The sequence below is a fragment of the Micromys minutus genome, assembly GCF_963924665.1.
Source record: "Micromys minutus genome assembly, chromosome: 32".
Lineage (NCBI taxonomy): Eukaryota > Metazoa > Chordata > Mammalia > Rodentia > Muridae > Micromys > Micromys minutus.
Genome location: NC_137967.1, coordinates 12,835,945 through 12,853,509, shown reverse-complemented (window position 1 = coordinate 12,853,509; position 17,565 = coordinate 12,835,945). Strand labels below are relative to the sequence as shown.

General features: G+C 47.3%; 1 protein-coding gene across 1 annotated transcript; it reads right to left on the bottom strand.

Moving 5' to 3' along the window:
* Positions 1 to 3,811: 3,811 nt before the first annotated feature.
* On the bottom strand, positions 3,812 to 13,853 carry PDCD2L (programmed cell death 2 like). The gene is made up of 7 exons (XM_080908558.1): positions 13,736 to 13,853; positions 13,467 to 13,633; positions 13,292 to 13,352; positions 10,863 to 11,242; positions 9,261 to 9,368; positions 6,056 to 6,204; positions 3,812 to 3,984 (listed from the first exon to the last, which is right to left on the bottom strand). Exons 1-7 carry the CDS (start codon positions 13,841 to 13,843, stop codon positions 3,854 to 3,856), a joined length of 1,104 nt encoding a protein of 367 aa, XP_080764684.1. The 5' UTR covers positions 13,844 to 13,853; the 3' UTR covers positions 3,812 to 3,853.
* Positions 13,854 to 17,565: the final 3,712 nt, after the last annotated feature.

Sequence of the window (17,565 nt, the reverse complement as noted above, 5' to 3'; positions counted from 1 at the left end):
AAAAACAAATCAAATTATATATCCCTATCCTTTATTTGCTTGTAGGAAGCAGGCTGCATCTACCATCTGGCTATCACTGTCTTCTTCCTAGCAGCCAGCCTGACTCTTTGCACAGCAGGGCTCCCAGCTTCTCAGCTTAAACTTTGTTATCAGTTTACAACCCACAAGAAGAAATCCCCTTGTGGTTAGGGCAAAATCTATATATCCCTTCTATCCTTAAAAACAAATCAAATTTATAAATTCTATCCTTTATCTGGTGTCTGGAGGCAGGCAGCTTTTATTGCCTGCTTCTCACTGTGTTCCTCCTAGCAACTTGTCGGGGAACCAGCCAGCCTCTTTGCACAGCAGGGGCTCCAGCCTCTTGGAGCTAAGGCTTTCTTGGCTGCCTGCTGTATTCCTTTGTTCTAGTTTCAAAGCTTGTGCAGGAACCACGGGACTTGCTCCTCTCCCTGAAAAACCAGTTCTCCCCCTCCTAGATTTATATCATTTACATGTATGTATTGAAAGGAAAAAGAGAAATGTCTGGGGGCGGGTAAGAGCACTGACAGCTCTTCCAGAGGTCCTGAGTTCAATTCCCAGTAACCACATGGTGGCTCACAACCATCCGAAGACAGCTGCAGTGTAGTCATATACATGAAATAAATAAAGAAAGGTCCGGTCGTGAGGAAATCTAATTTTCCTGACATGGGTCACACAATGATGTGCATATAAAAAAGAAAAAGATGTCATCCCGGGTTTCAGCACCAATGCTAGGAAAAAGATGAAGAGATTGGGGGGCGGGGAGCGTGAAGTTAGCCCATGGAGGTGAGGCAAGGCATGGGGGCAAGGAGGATGCCTCTGGGGGACTCATGTTGGAAATCTCTTCCCCCTGAGAGACCAGCCACAAGTTGGTATAGTACCGAATAGAGTTTATTTAGGTCATGGGGGGAGTTAAGAGGGTAGTAGGAGCAGAGAGAGTAGAGAAGGAGAGGAGCAGAGGCTAGCCATGAACACGTGGAGAGAGACGGGGGAAGGAAATGGGGAGAGGAGGGGCAAGGGGGAGAAAGCAAAGGCCAAGAGAACAAGAGCACAAGAGGAAAAGAGAGAGGAGGGGGCAAGGAGCCCCTTTTATAGTGTGAGCATACCTGGCTCTTGCCAGGTAACTAACTAACTATGGGGTGGGGTTTAGAGAATCCCAACATGTGTAGAATTTTAAAATTTTTATTTGAAAGTGGTTCTCACCTTCCATGTTGGGGCCATCTGTAGTACTAAGTTTTGCTACACCGCTCTGGCTCCTGGCAGGTCGCACATGTGCAGCCACATCCCAGGAACTCTGAGTCAGCGAATGAGAGGCACACACATTAGCTTATATTTAAAATGCCTTAACTAGCTCAAAGGCTGGGCAGTTCTAATCCTCTGCCCAGCTATCATAGATTTCCTTCTAGTACTCCTGACTCAACACCCTCTAAATCTATGATTTATCTTTGCTGCCCAAGATGCTTCTGGGAAGCCCTTCTAGGGGCCACATTCCTTACATTTTGGACCATCCTACTCTGTGCAAATCTAAGGGTCCGCTCCATCTTCCTTTGTCCAGCCATTGGCTGCTGACATCTTTATTAATCAATCAAAACCCAGTTGAGGACCAGGACCTTCAGCATTTGAACACACAAATTCCCAATTAAATCAAAGCATTCGAACCAATTCCCAACATGTTTGCCCTGCATATTAAGTTCTAATAGGCACTTGGATTACTAAGTGGAGGAAGTTAACAGCTGTAGGCTTCTCTCCCAACGCCAACAACCCTGTCTTACCATGTCTCTCTATCCCTGAGTTAACAGAGCACCGAGTGTGTGTCTTCCTTTTTTGACTTTACTAGGTCTGCAACCCATGGCCTCACAGTGTTGCACATAGATGGGTTTATAGCAGGCTTGTTTTCTTGTATCTTGCTTTCTTCACGTCAGAAATGTGTTCTCATAGAATTGAGGCCCTGAGTTCACCTCCTAGCACCCACATAATAAGCTGGGTGTAGTCTATGAAGACCCATAGGTCTGATAGGGGCCCACTGGTTGTCAGACTAGCAAAACTACATGAGCTCCAGGTTCAGGGAGAGACTGTGCATCAAATAAGATGGAGAATCAGACAGGAGGTTACCAGTGGCCTCTTCTGACCTTTGTACACATCTACACTTACAAACCCAGACATACAAACATACGGGCAGACAGACAACACCTCCCCCCTTCAATGTTTAGTTAGTAACCTAAGTTCACCTCCAAGTAAAAAACAGGCAGAGAAATGATTAAAAAGGGGTCCAAGGTATAGGTTAAGTAGGCAGAGTGCTTGCCTAGCACGAATAGCTCAGGGTTTGATTCCCAATACCCTGTAAACCAAGCATGACAGTCCGCTGCTGTAGCTTTGGAAGTGGAAGTAAGATTAGAAGTCCAAGATCATCATTAGCTGTGCAGAAAACTGGAGGTCAGCCTGGCCAGTACAAGACCCTGTCTAAAAGGAATAAGCAATGTAACCCGAAACCATCTGAAAAGCTGTGAAATTTTTTTGGGGGGTGCTAGTATTAGGGATGAAGTCTGGGACCTTGCAAAACTCTACACTGAGAAACCTCCCAGCGCAGCTATTCCCGTGACAACCCTTCGGGGTGTCTTGAGCAGAGTGGGGGTCTCCCTGGCCATCTGAATAACCTCCAAGGGCCTCCGCTGTGCATGTGCTCAGTCACTTTCTGCTCCAGTTGGAGTAACTGGTCTAGCAGGCTGAGGCAGTCGCTGCCTATAGCTCAGGTGCGGTGGGGGAGTGGGGGATGGGCAGGACGTGAACAGACTTCCTGGCACGGCAGAGAAAGAGGAATGAACAGCTCGCTCTCTACAGTGGATACTCGGCCAAACCCCGCTGGGGCCTCACTGACCAGAACCTTCCTTGTGTACAGCTGCTTTCCCTCAGAAAGAGCTCTCACAAGTTACGCTGCGCACGTGACCACGCCCATGCTCATCAGGGCTTATCTCCTCGCACAGGGTCAAGAGCATGCTGGAACATGATTACTAGGAGTGTCACACTGCTGTCAACATCAACGGCGACGAGGGGCTAGTGACATAGAGACTGAATGCAGAAAGGGGAGACTGGACAGGAAGTGGAAAGTCAGTCTACCAGTGGGCCAGTGGCCTAGATCCTTCCTGGGATGCTGCAGGGGTGGGGAGTGGGGTGGGTAGGAGCATAGGGCAAGTCTAAGCAGCTAGGGTCTTAGGGCACAACTCTGTGGAAGGCTGAGAAAGGGTCCAGTGGGGTAATAGGTGGGGGATGGGAAGATGCTGACTATAGAAATGGAGATAGAATGCCCACTAGGGTGTCTGCTGGTGGGGACACTGTCCTTCAGACCAAGAGCAACCATTTTGTAATTACTACCGTGCAGATAATCACGATCCTGTAGTCAGAGGGTGGTGGCTCAAGATCCACCCAGCTCATTCTCCAAAATAAAGAGCAATATTAAAATGAACAGTTAACAGCTGGGTGGTGGTGGCACAGGCCTTTAATCCCAGTACTCAGAAGGCAGAGGCAGGTGGATCTCAAGTTCAAGGCTAGCCTAAACTGTAAACTGTAACCAGTGAGTTCCAGGACAGCCAGGGCTACACAGAGGAACCCTGTCTCCAAACAAAAATAATAGTAACAGTTAAAGTTAGGCATGATGGCCTTCATCTGTGATCCAGCACTTGGGAGGCTGAGGCAGGAGGATTGCTACAAGTTCAAGTCCAGCTAAGGGTACATATGGTGAGACCATGTCTCAAGAGAAGGGAGATGCTAAAATAAGGTGAACATACATATATTTGAATATAAAAATTTGTTTTAATTTGTATAAATAAGACAAAGTGTTCTACTTAAATAAAAATTCATCTGGGTCTTCTTGTAGAACACAGAACTCTTCCATGGGCATCTGCTGATTTGACGGCCAGCAACTCTGCTTACACGTGTAAACGAGAATCGTCCCAAATTCCACAGTAAGACCTGAAAAATATCACTTGCTGTAGAGTCCACAAGGAGAAAGTTAAAAGGTGCATTCATAATGAGGTGAGCGCTGGAGCCTCAGAAGCTCCAGTTCAAACTGGCCAGGCTACACCATGCCCCTGCCTTCTACAACAAAACATAAGGAAACTATATCTCTATGTATGTGTGTATGTAAAACTGCCATAATAATAAACTTATTTTCTTTAGAATAAAACCAAAAGCCCCAGGCTGGAGAGTGGCTCAGTGGTTAAGAGCATTGGCTGCTCTTCCAGAGGTCCTGAGTTCAAATCCCAGCACCCACATGGTGGCTCACAACCATCTGTAATGGGATCCGATGCCCTCTTCTGGTGTGTCTGAAGACAGCTACAGTGTACTTATAAACAATAAATAAATAAATCTTTAAAAAAAAAAAAAACATAAAAGCCAGCAAGATGGCACAGTGAGTCAAAGCCCATGCTGCTCAAGCCTAAGAGCTGAGTTTGGATCACCGGAAACCACTTACAAAGCCAGGTGAGCCGGTGCGGTGGTACACACTTTTAAGAAAGACCCTGCCTCAGACAAAGTGCCTGGGCTTGCCCTCTGATCCATACACATGTGCTGTAACACGTGAGCACACTCACACACTCAGGCATGCGTGCACATATAAAAACAAATATTAAAAAAAAAAGAGGTTCAGTGGGTGGAGACAGCGCACACCTCTCATCCCAGCACTCAGAAGGCAGAGGCAGGTGGATCTGAGTTTAAGGTCAGCCTGGTCTACACAGTGAGTTCCAGGACAGCCAGAGCTACACAGAGAAAACATGTCTCAGAAAAAAACAAACAAAACAACAAAAGACGCGTGTCAGGGACACAGCTAGGCAGCACAGCGTCTGCCCAGCATGAAAAGGCTGCAGGTTCCAGGCCTACAACTGCAAAAATAAAAGGAGGACAACAGGAAGGGAAAATGCTGAGCTTTAATGCCTAGCCTAGGAAAACGGAAAGCAAAACAAAACACCTCCCCAGTGAGTCCCAGGCCAGCCACAGAAGCTACATAAACATCAAAAAGAAAAGACCAGGGCCCCAAGATGATACTCTTGGAAGGCCTGGAGGAGGAGGACTTGTGGGGATGGGGCCTTGTGGGGCAGGTCCTTAGGCTATCAGGATCATAATCCCAAAGAGACCAGACCTAACCTGCCTACCCTACCTCAGTTTCCTAGCTAGCTATCCACACGGTTCTGCCATGATATGTAGTCCAGAGACTTAGACAGGGTCTTATTATTAGCCCAGGTTAGCCTGTCTAGAACTTACTATGTAGAGCAGGCTGTGCCACCATGCTTCGCTACCCCTAGCCTCAGATATTTCACTATAGGAATATGATACTGACCACTATAGTCATTTATTGAAAATCTACATTCTTTACTGCTGTGTATGTACATGTACCACATGAATGCATGAGCCTAAGGAAGTCAGAGAGAACATCAGATCCCTTGAAACTGGAGTGACAGGTAGTGTGAGCTACCTTGTGGGTGCTGGGAATTGGTTCCTCTGGGAGAGCAGCCAGTACTCTTTACTTGTGAGCCATCTCTCTAGCCTCAGCCCAGCCCTAATTTGATCATCAGGATCATAATCCCAAAGGAGTGCAGACCTAACAGGTCCTCCCGACCTGCTCTGTTCTCCTTTTGCAACTGTCTTAGGTGCTGTGCAGGCTATTCTCAAGCACTGTCCTGCCTCCTTTCCTGAGAAAGGAGGACTAGAAACATGTACCCAACCCAGCCAAGCAGTTCATAGTTAATTTATACTTGTCGGGTATGGGTGTGTGTGTGTCTGTGTAGGTGCACATCTGGAGGTCAGAGGACAACTCTACTTACACATAAGTTCCATCCCTTATGTGTAAATTAGCTTGCTCAGTCTCAAACTATCAACATGGTTATTGTTAGTGTGGTATTACAATTTTGCTGGAATCCAAATTTCTTACAATTTAATTTCTCAATGCTTTATGAAGTTCGTATTTAACAATTAACAAAAAGCATTTTATTTTAATATCATTCCATACTAAACTCAGAGATAGACAAGCTCAGTGAAGGCTTCTTACCTAGATCAGCACTGCTGAGCATGCTGACCAATGCTGGCATAAGCTGAAACTCAAATGTCCGCTGGCCTCCACAGCCACTGCAGGCTGGGACCTCCGAGACTTCAAATGTGGGACAGGATAGAAAGAGAGGCTCTCCACTCCATGAATACCTAGGGAAAGGAACGAGACAATCATGCATGAGAGCAAAACACACAGCAACCCAGCATCTGAGACACTGTCAGCATCAGGAGCAGAGCTAGAAAGCAGGAAAAACCACCCAGGGGCAAGGCATCACTGGGGACCATGGAGAACATTGAGGGGACTGTTAACACTTGGCTCAGTGCCACAAGAGGCCATAAAGAGATGAGCTCGGGGGTCACTGAACCTTTATATGATACCCTTCCTAATGTGTTGTCTCCTTTTTCTGCTTTCTACACTATTTTATTTTACTTGAGACAGGGTCTCAATTATGTAGATGCGGGCCTGGAGAATACTATGTAGACCAGATTGGACTGAAAAGAGACCCACCTGCCTAATTCCTGCTTAGTTAGCAACATGCCATCTTGTTGAGACTGTCTTGCTCCTGCATAGAGGTCTGGAAAAGAGTCCTCCTTGCTTAGGGGCAGAGCAGTTCTCAGAAGGTCACTTCCATGCAGGATACAGCCTCACTCTCATCTGGAAGGGCCATCTATCCTCAAAGACTGCTCGTCCAGGAGGCCAAGGTGACTGTTGGGTTAGGACAATGATTTATCTTCTGCCTTGAGGTGGGTGAGACAGGTTAAACAAGACACTTACAGACTGGTCTTTGAGCCCTGCCCTAACTTCATTTTGAGTGCAGACTCAGAAGCAGGGTGGCTCTACGTCACCTTGAGAGAGACAGATAGCACAAAAGGCTGCACTCTGAGCTCACAGAAGTAGATGGGAACCAAATGGCCACAGAGATGCACTTGTGCCACATCAGGAGACCAGGACCAGCAAGTATCCAACACCTGAACCGAACAACCAAGCAACCAAGGACCTGAAATCCTCACCTGAGTGACTGACCTCCAGCCTGTTACATGACTACTTAGTATATATTGTCAACGGCAGGGTCTTCAGCTCATCTGGGCCCTGACTGCAGACACGACTTACTGAAAAGTGCCCTCTGTCCGTAAACCCAGTGCTGTTCCTCAGCCTGGTGGCCTGCAAGGTCCTGCACCTTACCTCTGCAGCTTGGTGAGGTGTCTGCAAAAGCTCACTACCTGATCTGTTATCTTCAAATCTAAACTTCATTCTCCACTCTGCCTCCAGTGAGGCTTCATTTCCCTTCCTTCTGTAGCCACTCTGTAACCACAGAGACGGATGAATGCATATGTGCACATATATGCACTTATAGATACTGTGTGATAAGGAACCTGATCATGATTAAGACCTGAATCAAATAACCCATGTTTGCCAACAGCCAGCTATCAAGGGAAATGAGTATTATTTGGCTGACTAAAGCCAGTATAACCCTCTCTTAAGTATATGTTTTAAAACCCAGGCTTGGAGAACATACATGAAATCCTAATATTTGGGAGGTTGAGGCAGTAAGTTCAAAGTCAGGGTCATCAAAAGAGCTCAGCAAGTGAAGACACTTGCTACCACGTCTGAGGAGCTGAGTTTGATAATCATCCATGTGACAGCAGATAGGATAAAGGAGAAGACCCACACAGAGACTCCATTCAAGATTTACATTCTAGAACTGGAGAGATGGCTCAGTGGTTAGTGTGTGCTTCCAGGAGCAGAGTTCATCTCCCAGCACCCACATCAGTTGCTTTTAACTTCAGCTCCAGGGTATTTGACAATCTCTTCTGGCCTCTGAGACTAACTGCAGGCTCTCGAGTGCACGCACACACGCTCAAGCACACACACACAGTAGGAATGGAAGCTAGGGAAGCACCCTTGCTTGCCATTTGTGAGTTGTTTAGATTCCCAATACACACAAAGTAGAGTTGGGGAGAACAGGGTAAAAATCAATTATACACACAAGACTATCGACTTCGTATGTGTGCGGCTCTGGGTTTGATGCCTAGCTAGCACTGTATAAACTGTACATGGAAATGCAGGCCTATATACCTCATATCTAGAGATGGAGGCAAGATGAACAGATGCTTTTCACAGTATTCATATATTTATGTGTAGGGATGTTTTGCCTGGATGTGTGTGTACCACACAGGACTTGGGTTGTTACACTGGGTGAAGACGCTGTAGCTTTTAACTTCCCCACTTAGCAGCAGCCTAAGTTCCTATTAGAACTTAAGCAGGGCAGATGTCCAGTCTCCTGGGAAAGGTGTCTATTAACTTAGCTTCTGGATGAGGTTTTTCAGAGCTGGGTCCATTCTGAAGGAGAGCTCAGCCTATATGCAGGAGTGCCCTCCACCTTGGCAAGGCCCTCTTGTCCTTCCTTCACCTGAGGCATCTGGGCAGCAGCCGAAGGAACCCTCCAGGCCAGCCTGCTGTGGTGAGTGAGCCAAGCAGCTGGCAGAGGAAGACTTCCCAACCCAGATCCCCAGAGCAGGGAGCCTCTGCTTTTGGTGCTATGCAACCACACAGTCCAAGGGTTTCATCTCATTCACAGCTCAAACAGCTGTTTGTCTGTTTCCTGTCTTTACAGTTTCTGTTTTCTCTGATGGGCATGAACTGAGAAACAGAACCACAGACAAATGCATAAAATACCAATGTGGGTGGGCTCAGTAGTTAAGAGCACTGACTGCCCTTGCAGAGGACCAGGGCTTGTTTTCCAGCATCCTCGAGGTAGCTCACAACCATCTTGAATTCTAGGTCCAGGAGGTCTGAAGCCCTCTTCTGACCTCTAGAGGCTCCTGCATGCACATGGTGCACATCAACTCACATGTGTAGACGTAAAAAGAAAAACTAGGTGGAAAGTGATAGAGCAAGATACCGGAACTGTCCTCTAGCCCCCACATGTAGTGTGTGCACATATGGCAGACACACAGGAGACAGCATCATAAGTGATGCTGATGGTACCGGGGTCAGTGTGAGTCGGGGAGCTTCTTTACAGCCTGTTCTAAGACAGAAAAGTTCCCAAACCCACGTGGAGCAGCTCTTGTGGACTCCGTGGCCTGGCAGTCGTGTGCACAAACACAGTGAGCCTCCCACCTCACCCTGAGGAGTCCCTGGGCCTCTAGGTGCTCGCAAGCATGCTACCACTACAGTAACCAGAAACACAGCATGTCTTCTTTACCTCAAAATCTGCTCCTGGCAAGCAGAAATTCTCTTCATGAACTTGTAAAACGTTGGATCTCCACCGCTAACTTTGGTCTTCTCGTATTTTTCATCCCCATCACTAGAGCTAACAAGAGAAGCGGAGACCATGTAAGACCGTCAGTGTCTGGAGCATTTACAAGAGGGACGAGATACTTTTCCTCCTTCTGTTTTAACTGGTGTGTGTGTTGAGGGTTGGTCACATGTGCCATGTCTCCGTGACAGGGAGGCCAACTTTCAAGCTATAGTCCCTGCCTTCCTTAGTGCCTTGGCTCTGGTCTTTCAAGGTCCGGCTCTTACTGGAGCCACCAGAGCTTGTGAGAAAAGAGCAGACAGCGCTGCCCTTCTCATTTAGTAAGTGAAGGCTAAAACTCTGAACTGGCCTTGGGGTCTGAGGCAGTTCTGCACTCACAGCAGAGCCACCAAACAAGGCACATCTCTTCTCAACTGACTGCCTCTGCTTGAAAGACACTGAAAACAGAAGGCGGCCAGCAAGATGGCTTAGCAAGGTGGCACTTGCTGTTTCTTTTAAAGTCCTGAGTTAAGTCTCCAGAACCCACATGCTGAAGAGAGAAAAGCCTCCGACAAGAGGTCTTCTGAATTCCACACGTTAGCTGTGGCAGCATGTGTGCACTTGCAACCATGAACACACGCACACAATGCAAATTCCTTGTCAGGGATTTGAAAAGTAAGATGAGAGCCAGGTGATGATGGTGCATGCCTTTGATCCTAGCACTCCAGACGCAGAGGCAGGAGGATCTCTTGTGAGTTGGAGCCTACCTGGTCTACAGAGTGAGTTCAGGACAGCCAGGGCTACACAGAGAAACCCTGTCTCAAAAAAACAAAAAAGAAAAAAAATAACAAAGTAAGATACAATAAATAAAGTCAGACTAAAGGCTGTGGATGTAGCTCGGTTGGAAGAGTGCTGGCCACCAGTAAGAAGGTCTGGGTTTGGTCCCCAACACTCATACAACCTGCTGTGGCAATCTCAGCACTAATAGCAGAGGCAGAAGGATCAGGAATTCAGGTCATCCTGACTACTAACAGAGTTGAGGCCAACCTGATCTACATGAGACTCTGTCTCAAAAAGAACAAAATCAAAACAGGGTCCAAGAGATGTCTCAGTGGGTAAAGGTGCTCGTTACCTTTCCCGAACCCACATGGTATAAGAGAGGAGCAGAACAGGGGCTAAGAACACAGCTCAGTGGTAAAATCCTCACCCAACATGTTCCAGGCTCTAGGTTCCATCCCTAGCAGCCAGAAACAAAACACAGACAAATGAGCAGACAAAAGAACAGAGAAGGAAGCTAAACAAATGCTAGTGGCCTTTTAATGGCAATGAACTTCTGTTTGCTCATCTCGGCTCGGTTCCTGAGGGCATTCAAGCATCAGGCCTGCAGGTTAATGCAGGCTGACTGATACAGATAGCCAGGCCAGCATCTGCTCTTCTCATCTAAGGGGAGTGAAACAGAAAAGCCCAATCACATACCCTCTCTAGAACTTGCCATAGGTACTAAGGCAAAGGAAACTGACCGTGGCAGGTTCCTGTCAGCACCTCTCAACCTTGTTAGCAAGCTCTCACCCTAGGGAAAGCAGCTGCTCCAGGTCAACACCTTCTCTCTGCTGGTACTCTTGCAGAAGGCTGTGGGCATGGTCAAGATCCAGAAAGTGGCCATACTCCTCCTCTTCGGCGACACAGATATAATAGGGCTGGAACTGTGGCACTTCTGTGGGGACTGCTAGGCCTTCCTCTGAAGGGGAAGGGCAGGTAACAGTCAGGGCAGTGTCCTGCAGGTGAAGGGCTTGGAGCTTCTCAGTCCAGTCTAGAGCTTTGACAGCATCAGAATCACTTCCCAAACCAGAGGTGGGTGGTGGTGGTGGCGGCGGCGTCTCCTCAGTGTCACTTCCCCAGTCATGTGAGCCTTCACACCAGTTCTCAGCCGCAAGGCCATCACCCTGATCCTAAACAGTCAATGAATGCAGGCCAATCACACGTCAATGACTTCATTGATACCTTCAGCTCTCCCACCCGTTTCTGTACCTTCCCCAGGGAGCCTTCATATCAGCCCCTTCCTCTCTGACACACTCCAATTAACCTTCCCAGATTCTTAGCACTCTAACACATGTAAAGGCTGGGTGTGGTGCTGCACCCATTTAATCCAAGCACATGCAAGGCAAGGGCAGATGAACTCTCTGAGTTCCAGGCCAGCCTGGACCCCAGAATTTAAAAAAAAAAGAAAAAAAAAAAAAAAAAAAAAACCATGTCTCAATACATACAAACAAACAAGCAACAAAACTGGAGCAAAAGAGACGGCTCAGTGATTAAGAGCACTTGTTGTTAAACCATCTTTTTTTTCTCCAGGGCAATGTGGCACATGTAGGTCCAGATACCTTCATCCATCTGTCCCACAATCTTTCTGTTGTGCTTCATGTATTATAGGGACTTAAAAAAAAAAAGACTACATTTCCCAGACTCCTTAGCAGTTGAGATGTTAGATTAGATGCATTCAGGGATTAGCTACTCAGGTCTGCCTAAGAGACAAGAGTGTAATGGAGAGCAATGACATGAAAGCCATTGATCTCAGCCTGGGTGACACGGGTTTCCAGGCTACCTGAGGTATGGATCCAGAGGTAGCCTGGCAGATGGGCCAGTTCTGAGAAGTGTTTCAGAAGTCCTTCCTGGACTTTCCCCGAGGCAATCAATTTAGCTAGTAAAGATTTGAATGTCTTAGCTTAAAAAAAAAAAAATCAAAAAATTTTCTACCTCACACACAACCAACCACCTGTGCCATGCACATATGTACCCCTATATTTTTTCAAATGAGAAAATCAGTAAACTATATGTCTCTTTTAGTGTAAACTAAAAGAAAGTCACAAAAGCTGGAGAGATGGCCTGGTGACTAAGAGCACTGGCTGCTCTTCCAGGGGACCAGGGTTCAATTCCCAGCACCCACGAGGCAGCCCAGAAGATCCACTGTCTCCACAGACACCTACACTGACAGTCACATAAATACTCACATATGTGTAGAATCTTAAGAAAAAGTCAGAAAACTGTGAGGGAATAGCATTTGATGTTTCTGAAAGTCGAAATTTCATTCCACTGCACGTTAAAGAACCAGGTTTAAAAGTTTTGTATTGAGGCAGGGAGAAATGGCTCGGCACCTACATTAAGCAGTTCTCAAAACACCTGTAACTCCAGCTCAAAGAATCTGGTACACACATGAGGCATACACATAAACAATTTTCCAGACAGGGTTTCTGTGTTCCCAAGCTCAGGAATCCACCTGCCTCTGACTCCAGAGTCCTGGGCTTAAAGACATGTGCTACCACCACTTGGCCTAGATTCACTTTTATTTTATACGTATGGGTGTTTCTCCTGCATGTATGTCTGTGCACTACTATGTGCCTGGTGCCAGTGAGGCCAGTAAAGCATTGGAACCCCTGGAACTGGAGTTACAGATGATTTTGACCTGCCACTTGGGTGCTGAAATTTGATCCTGAGTCCTCTGAAAGAGCATCAATAGATCTTAGCTGTCAAGCCATCCCTCCAGCCTTCAGAGAAATCTTTTTTTTTTTTTTTTAAGAAGAAGTCATTTTAAAAACTGTCTTAAGAGGCTTGAGAGATGGCTCACTGGTTAAGAGCACTGTCCACACTTCAAGAGATCCTGAATTCAATTCCCAACAACCTCATGTTGGTTCACAACCATCTAGGCTGAGTCTGATGCCCTCTTCTGGCACGAAAGTGTACATACAGATAGATCACTCATACATACAGTAAATAAATAAATCTTCTGTTTTAAGTGTCTTAAATAGGATGTGGTGCTTCGTAGTGGTAATCCCAGGACTAGGGAAGATTTAAGCCACCGAATTTCCGAGAGTTAAAGGTCAGCTTGGGCTAGAGAGAGGAGGCTGTGTCTCAAAAACAGACCGACAGAGGTTGTCTACAACGAGTTCCTGGGAAAGATCCTCAAATTATAGGAAAACATAGTGTGCCAATCAGAATCGCTTTACCTGTGCGTTCCGAGTCTCTTTCTCTGGCACCTGCAGGCACTGGGAACGGAACACCTTCCAGCTTAGAGGCAAGACAGAAGGCGTGAGGGTTCCACCCCGGACGTCCAGCCCCACCTAGTGTCGCCCGGCCCGCCCCTCCTGGGACGAGCCTTCGCGACAGGACTTCCCCGCCTACCTGCGTGTCTGGCTGCCGCCGCAGTCCCGACGGGCACAGGCGAACACGTACACGAGTCGATGGAACGGGGAGCCTTCCAGCGGGCAGTACACCTGAACGACGAGCGCGAGGGGCTGTGCGCAGCGCTCACACCGCGGCCCCGGGGTGGCAACGGCGGGCAGGGCGTCCTGAGGAGCGGGGCAGCTGCTCAGACCCCGGGGACTCACTCCGCTCCCTCCCGAGGGACACCCTCCCCACCGGACCCGCCAAAGCTTCGCAGCCGCACTCACCGGGACGCCGCCCAGCTTGCTAGCCGTCCAGGCAGCGGGCCCCTTGGGGCAGCCCTTCACCGCCGTGTCTCGAAGTCCCAACAGCACCGGTTTCCGGACGGCCGCCATAACAACTGGGCTCCCACGTGACAGCGCGAGCTACGGTGGCCGCGAGGGAGCGCTATCTGCGCACGCGCGCCGCCTGCTCCTCCCCCGACTCCGCCCCGACCGTGTCCTGGGCGGAGACAGCCTGTTTTACTTCTATTAGTATCCACAAAAACGTTTAACTAGAAATTAACAACTGGAAACAGGGTGGCGGCATTGGCAGTCAACAAGAAACATAACAAAAAGTCCTTAGTTTTTTTATAGTCATTTTCATTTTGTGCGTATTGGTATTTTGCCTGCATGTATGTCTGTGTGAGGTATCGGTTCTTGGAGTTCCAACAGTTTAGAGCTACCCTGTGGGTGCTGGGAATTGAACCTGGGTCCTCTGGAAGAGCAGTCAGTGCTCTTAACTCCTGAACCAACACTCCAGCCCTCACCCCCAAATTCCTTAATTTTGAACGATTTAAAATGCGCATGAAGACTGAGGTTAAGATTTGAGCATGTGCTGGGGGCATTGTAGCACCTGGCTTTATTCCCAGCACTCGGGAGGTAGGCAAACTCTATGAGTTCGAGGCCAGAAGTCTGCAAGATGAGTCCAGGACAGCCAGGACTGTTACATAGAGAGCCCCTGTCTGGAAAAACAAAACCAAAAAGTTGATCATGTACATAGGTTGCTCACACCTGCTTACAACTCCAGTTTTCGAAGGGTAGGGAGGAGATCCAATGCTAATTCTTTCTTCTGGCCCCCTTGGGTACCAGGGATACACATGGTGCACATTAAAGCAAATATTGAAAACTTTAGTGATGAGTTTTACTAAAATAAAAATGAGCACATTTGAGAAACATGTATTGCCAAGTAAGGGTGAACTCTGGATAGTTTGGACTTCAGGGTGAAACTCAGGCCAGTCCTGGTTACAGCTTAAAAGTATCTCAAACAACCAACCCTGAAATTGGGACTGGATCAACCAACCTGATTGGTAACTTTCAGGGTACTGAGACCCTGTCTTTATAAATAAAAGGACTGACAGGTCCAGAGGAATGACATGTGAGGTTATTCTGTGTCCTGCACACCCACCCCCACACAACTCCATACACAAGCAAGTAAAAGAAGCTGTAAATACTACTTTAAGATTTCTAAATGCTGGGAAAGTGATATTTTAACCAGAGTGGAAGGAACCCCAGCCTTACGACGACTGGCTTCAGACCCATCCATCCAGAGCTTGGAGGTGAAACCTAATTCTGGTGGTTGGTTGGTCTTGGTTTATCCCTCTCCTAACCTGGCCAAATTAAAGGCTCTGTGACATCTGACTGTAATGTTCACTTCAGGTTGAATCAGCAAATCTGGCTTCGCAGGTGTTTTATCTCAGCTGTGTTTCTCAAGGTGTATAGTGTACACGCATATAGTCACGTGTGCCAGGAATTGAATTGAATTTAGAAGGGATGAATAGAGAGACTTTTCATTTGTGTGGATGTGTGTATCTATGTCTGAAGGCACTGGATCCTCTGGAGCTGGAGTTAAATGTGGTGGTGAGCTGCAGGCTGTGGTGACTGAAAAGTGGTTGGGTTCTCTGCAAGAGCAGCATATACTCTTAACCCCTGAGCTGTGTCTTCAATCTCAAGGTGTATTTTTTTTAAATCCATATTAGAAACAGAAAAAAAAAAAATTCTGGTTCTTCCCAGCCCAGTGTTTGTTTTTATTAGTGTGGAAAACCACCTTAATGAAGTCATTTGTTTTTGTTTATGGTTTTTCAGGTCATGGTGTCCTGGTTAGCCTGGTTAACTTAGAACAGCCTAGAGTTACCTGAGAGTCCTCAACCCAGGAATTAATTAGATTAGGGTAGTTAATGTGTCCCACTGTGGGACACACACACACACACACACACACACACACACACACACAAACACACACACAGAGAGAGAGAGAGAGAGAGAGAGAGAGAGAGAGAGAGCTGGGGAGCAAGCCAACAAGCAGTAGCTCGTTGGCCCCTTCTAGGACTTCCCGAAATATTAGATCATGATGGTCAAATATAAGCCAAAGAAACCCTCTTCTCTGCAAGCATTTGGTCACAGGAACAGATAGCAAACTAGCACATGTGCGTTCCACTGCTTTGAGAAACCATGGCAATGTGAGAATGTTAGAAACTGTTGGTTTACACAAAGGTGTTAGCCAGGATACAGGGAAAGGCGCCTCAGCAGCAAAACCTCTTAGTCGCCCTTTTCCCTCTCAAGGGAGCCATTTTTCTCCAACTGAGCCCCACCTCCTGCTTTCCAATACTGCCACCTGCTGGACACAAACCTGTAACACATGAACCTTGGAGAAACTGTTTACCCCCACAAGTAGTCATGCGTGTGTGTAGATTGAACCCAATCCTTGAGCATGCTCTACCACTGACCTATATCCCAGACCCTATGACCTATCACCCTTTTCTTGAGACAGGTTTCCGCTGGGTAACTAGACAAACCCGGAACTTGCTCATTCAGCCCAGGCTAGCCTCAAATTAAGTACCATTTACATTTCATTATTAGGTGTGTGTGTGTGTGTGTGTGTGTGTGTGTGGGATCAGTTTACCCCATCCACCTCTGTATAGGTCTCAAAGATCAAATTCAGGTGACCTGTTGTGTGTAGTTTTAAATGCTACTATCTTTTGCTCCTGGAAGATCTACTAACCCCCGTCCAGCTTCCCTTTTGTTCTATGGTTCTTTAGCTCCAGAAGGTGTACCACATTACCAGTCCTCTCCTGAGCTTCCCTTGAATCCATGGAAAAAAAAAACACACACACACACACACACACATGCACACACACACAAACACATACACACATTTGGTTACTTTACGACTTGCCAGCACAATTGCTGGACACAGATGACCTCCCACTGGGAAAAACATGTACTTACCAATTTATTATCTCTATCTCTCCCCCTGCTCTAAATTTAGTGGCTAGTCACACCTAACCCCTGTCAAACATCCTTGTCCCCCTGCATGTAGCAGTGGCCACAGGCTCTGGCTCCCCGAGACTCCACATGGTTGTTGTGCCCTTCCTCCAGAGCATAGCAAGAAAGACCCTTTCTCCTTTTCTACATCTGCCTTTTTTCCTCCTGGGACCCAGATATCCCACCTGTACCCTCAGCCCAGCAACTGGTCCCTGGCCTTCTTTACTGACAAATCAAGAACCAATTGGGGAACCGGACCTTAGCATCAGACCCACCCCCTTCAGTGACCAAGCTTGTGTACAGTTGTGGTTTGAATATGAATGGACCCCTAGCCCCATAGACTCCTGTTTGAATGCTTGGCCCATAGGGAGTAGCACTATTGGTAAGTATTGCTGAAGGGTGTGTCACTGTGGGGCAGGCTTCGAGTTCTAACTTGCTCAAGCTAGGCCTGGTGTAGCATTCCTCTGCAGCCTTCAGATCACGAAGTTGAACTCTCAGCTCCTTCTTCAGCACCAAGTTTTCTGCCATGACAATAATAAACTAAGCCTCTGGATTGTAAGCCAGCCCCAGTATTTTCCTTTATAAGAGTTGTCATGGTCATGGTGTCTTTTCACAGCAATAAAACCCTAAGACATGTGCTGTCACGCCCAACCTCGTTCCACAAGGAAAAGATGCAACACGGCCAGATTCTTCTCTCAGCGTTTTACTCAGGACTCCTTCCTTGATGCTTGTGTGGAGGGGGAGCCCCGTGCCCGGGAGGCTCTCTCCTTTTATCCTCCCTGCTGTCCACCAGCTTAGGTGTATCATTATATAAT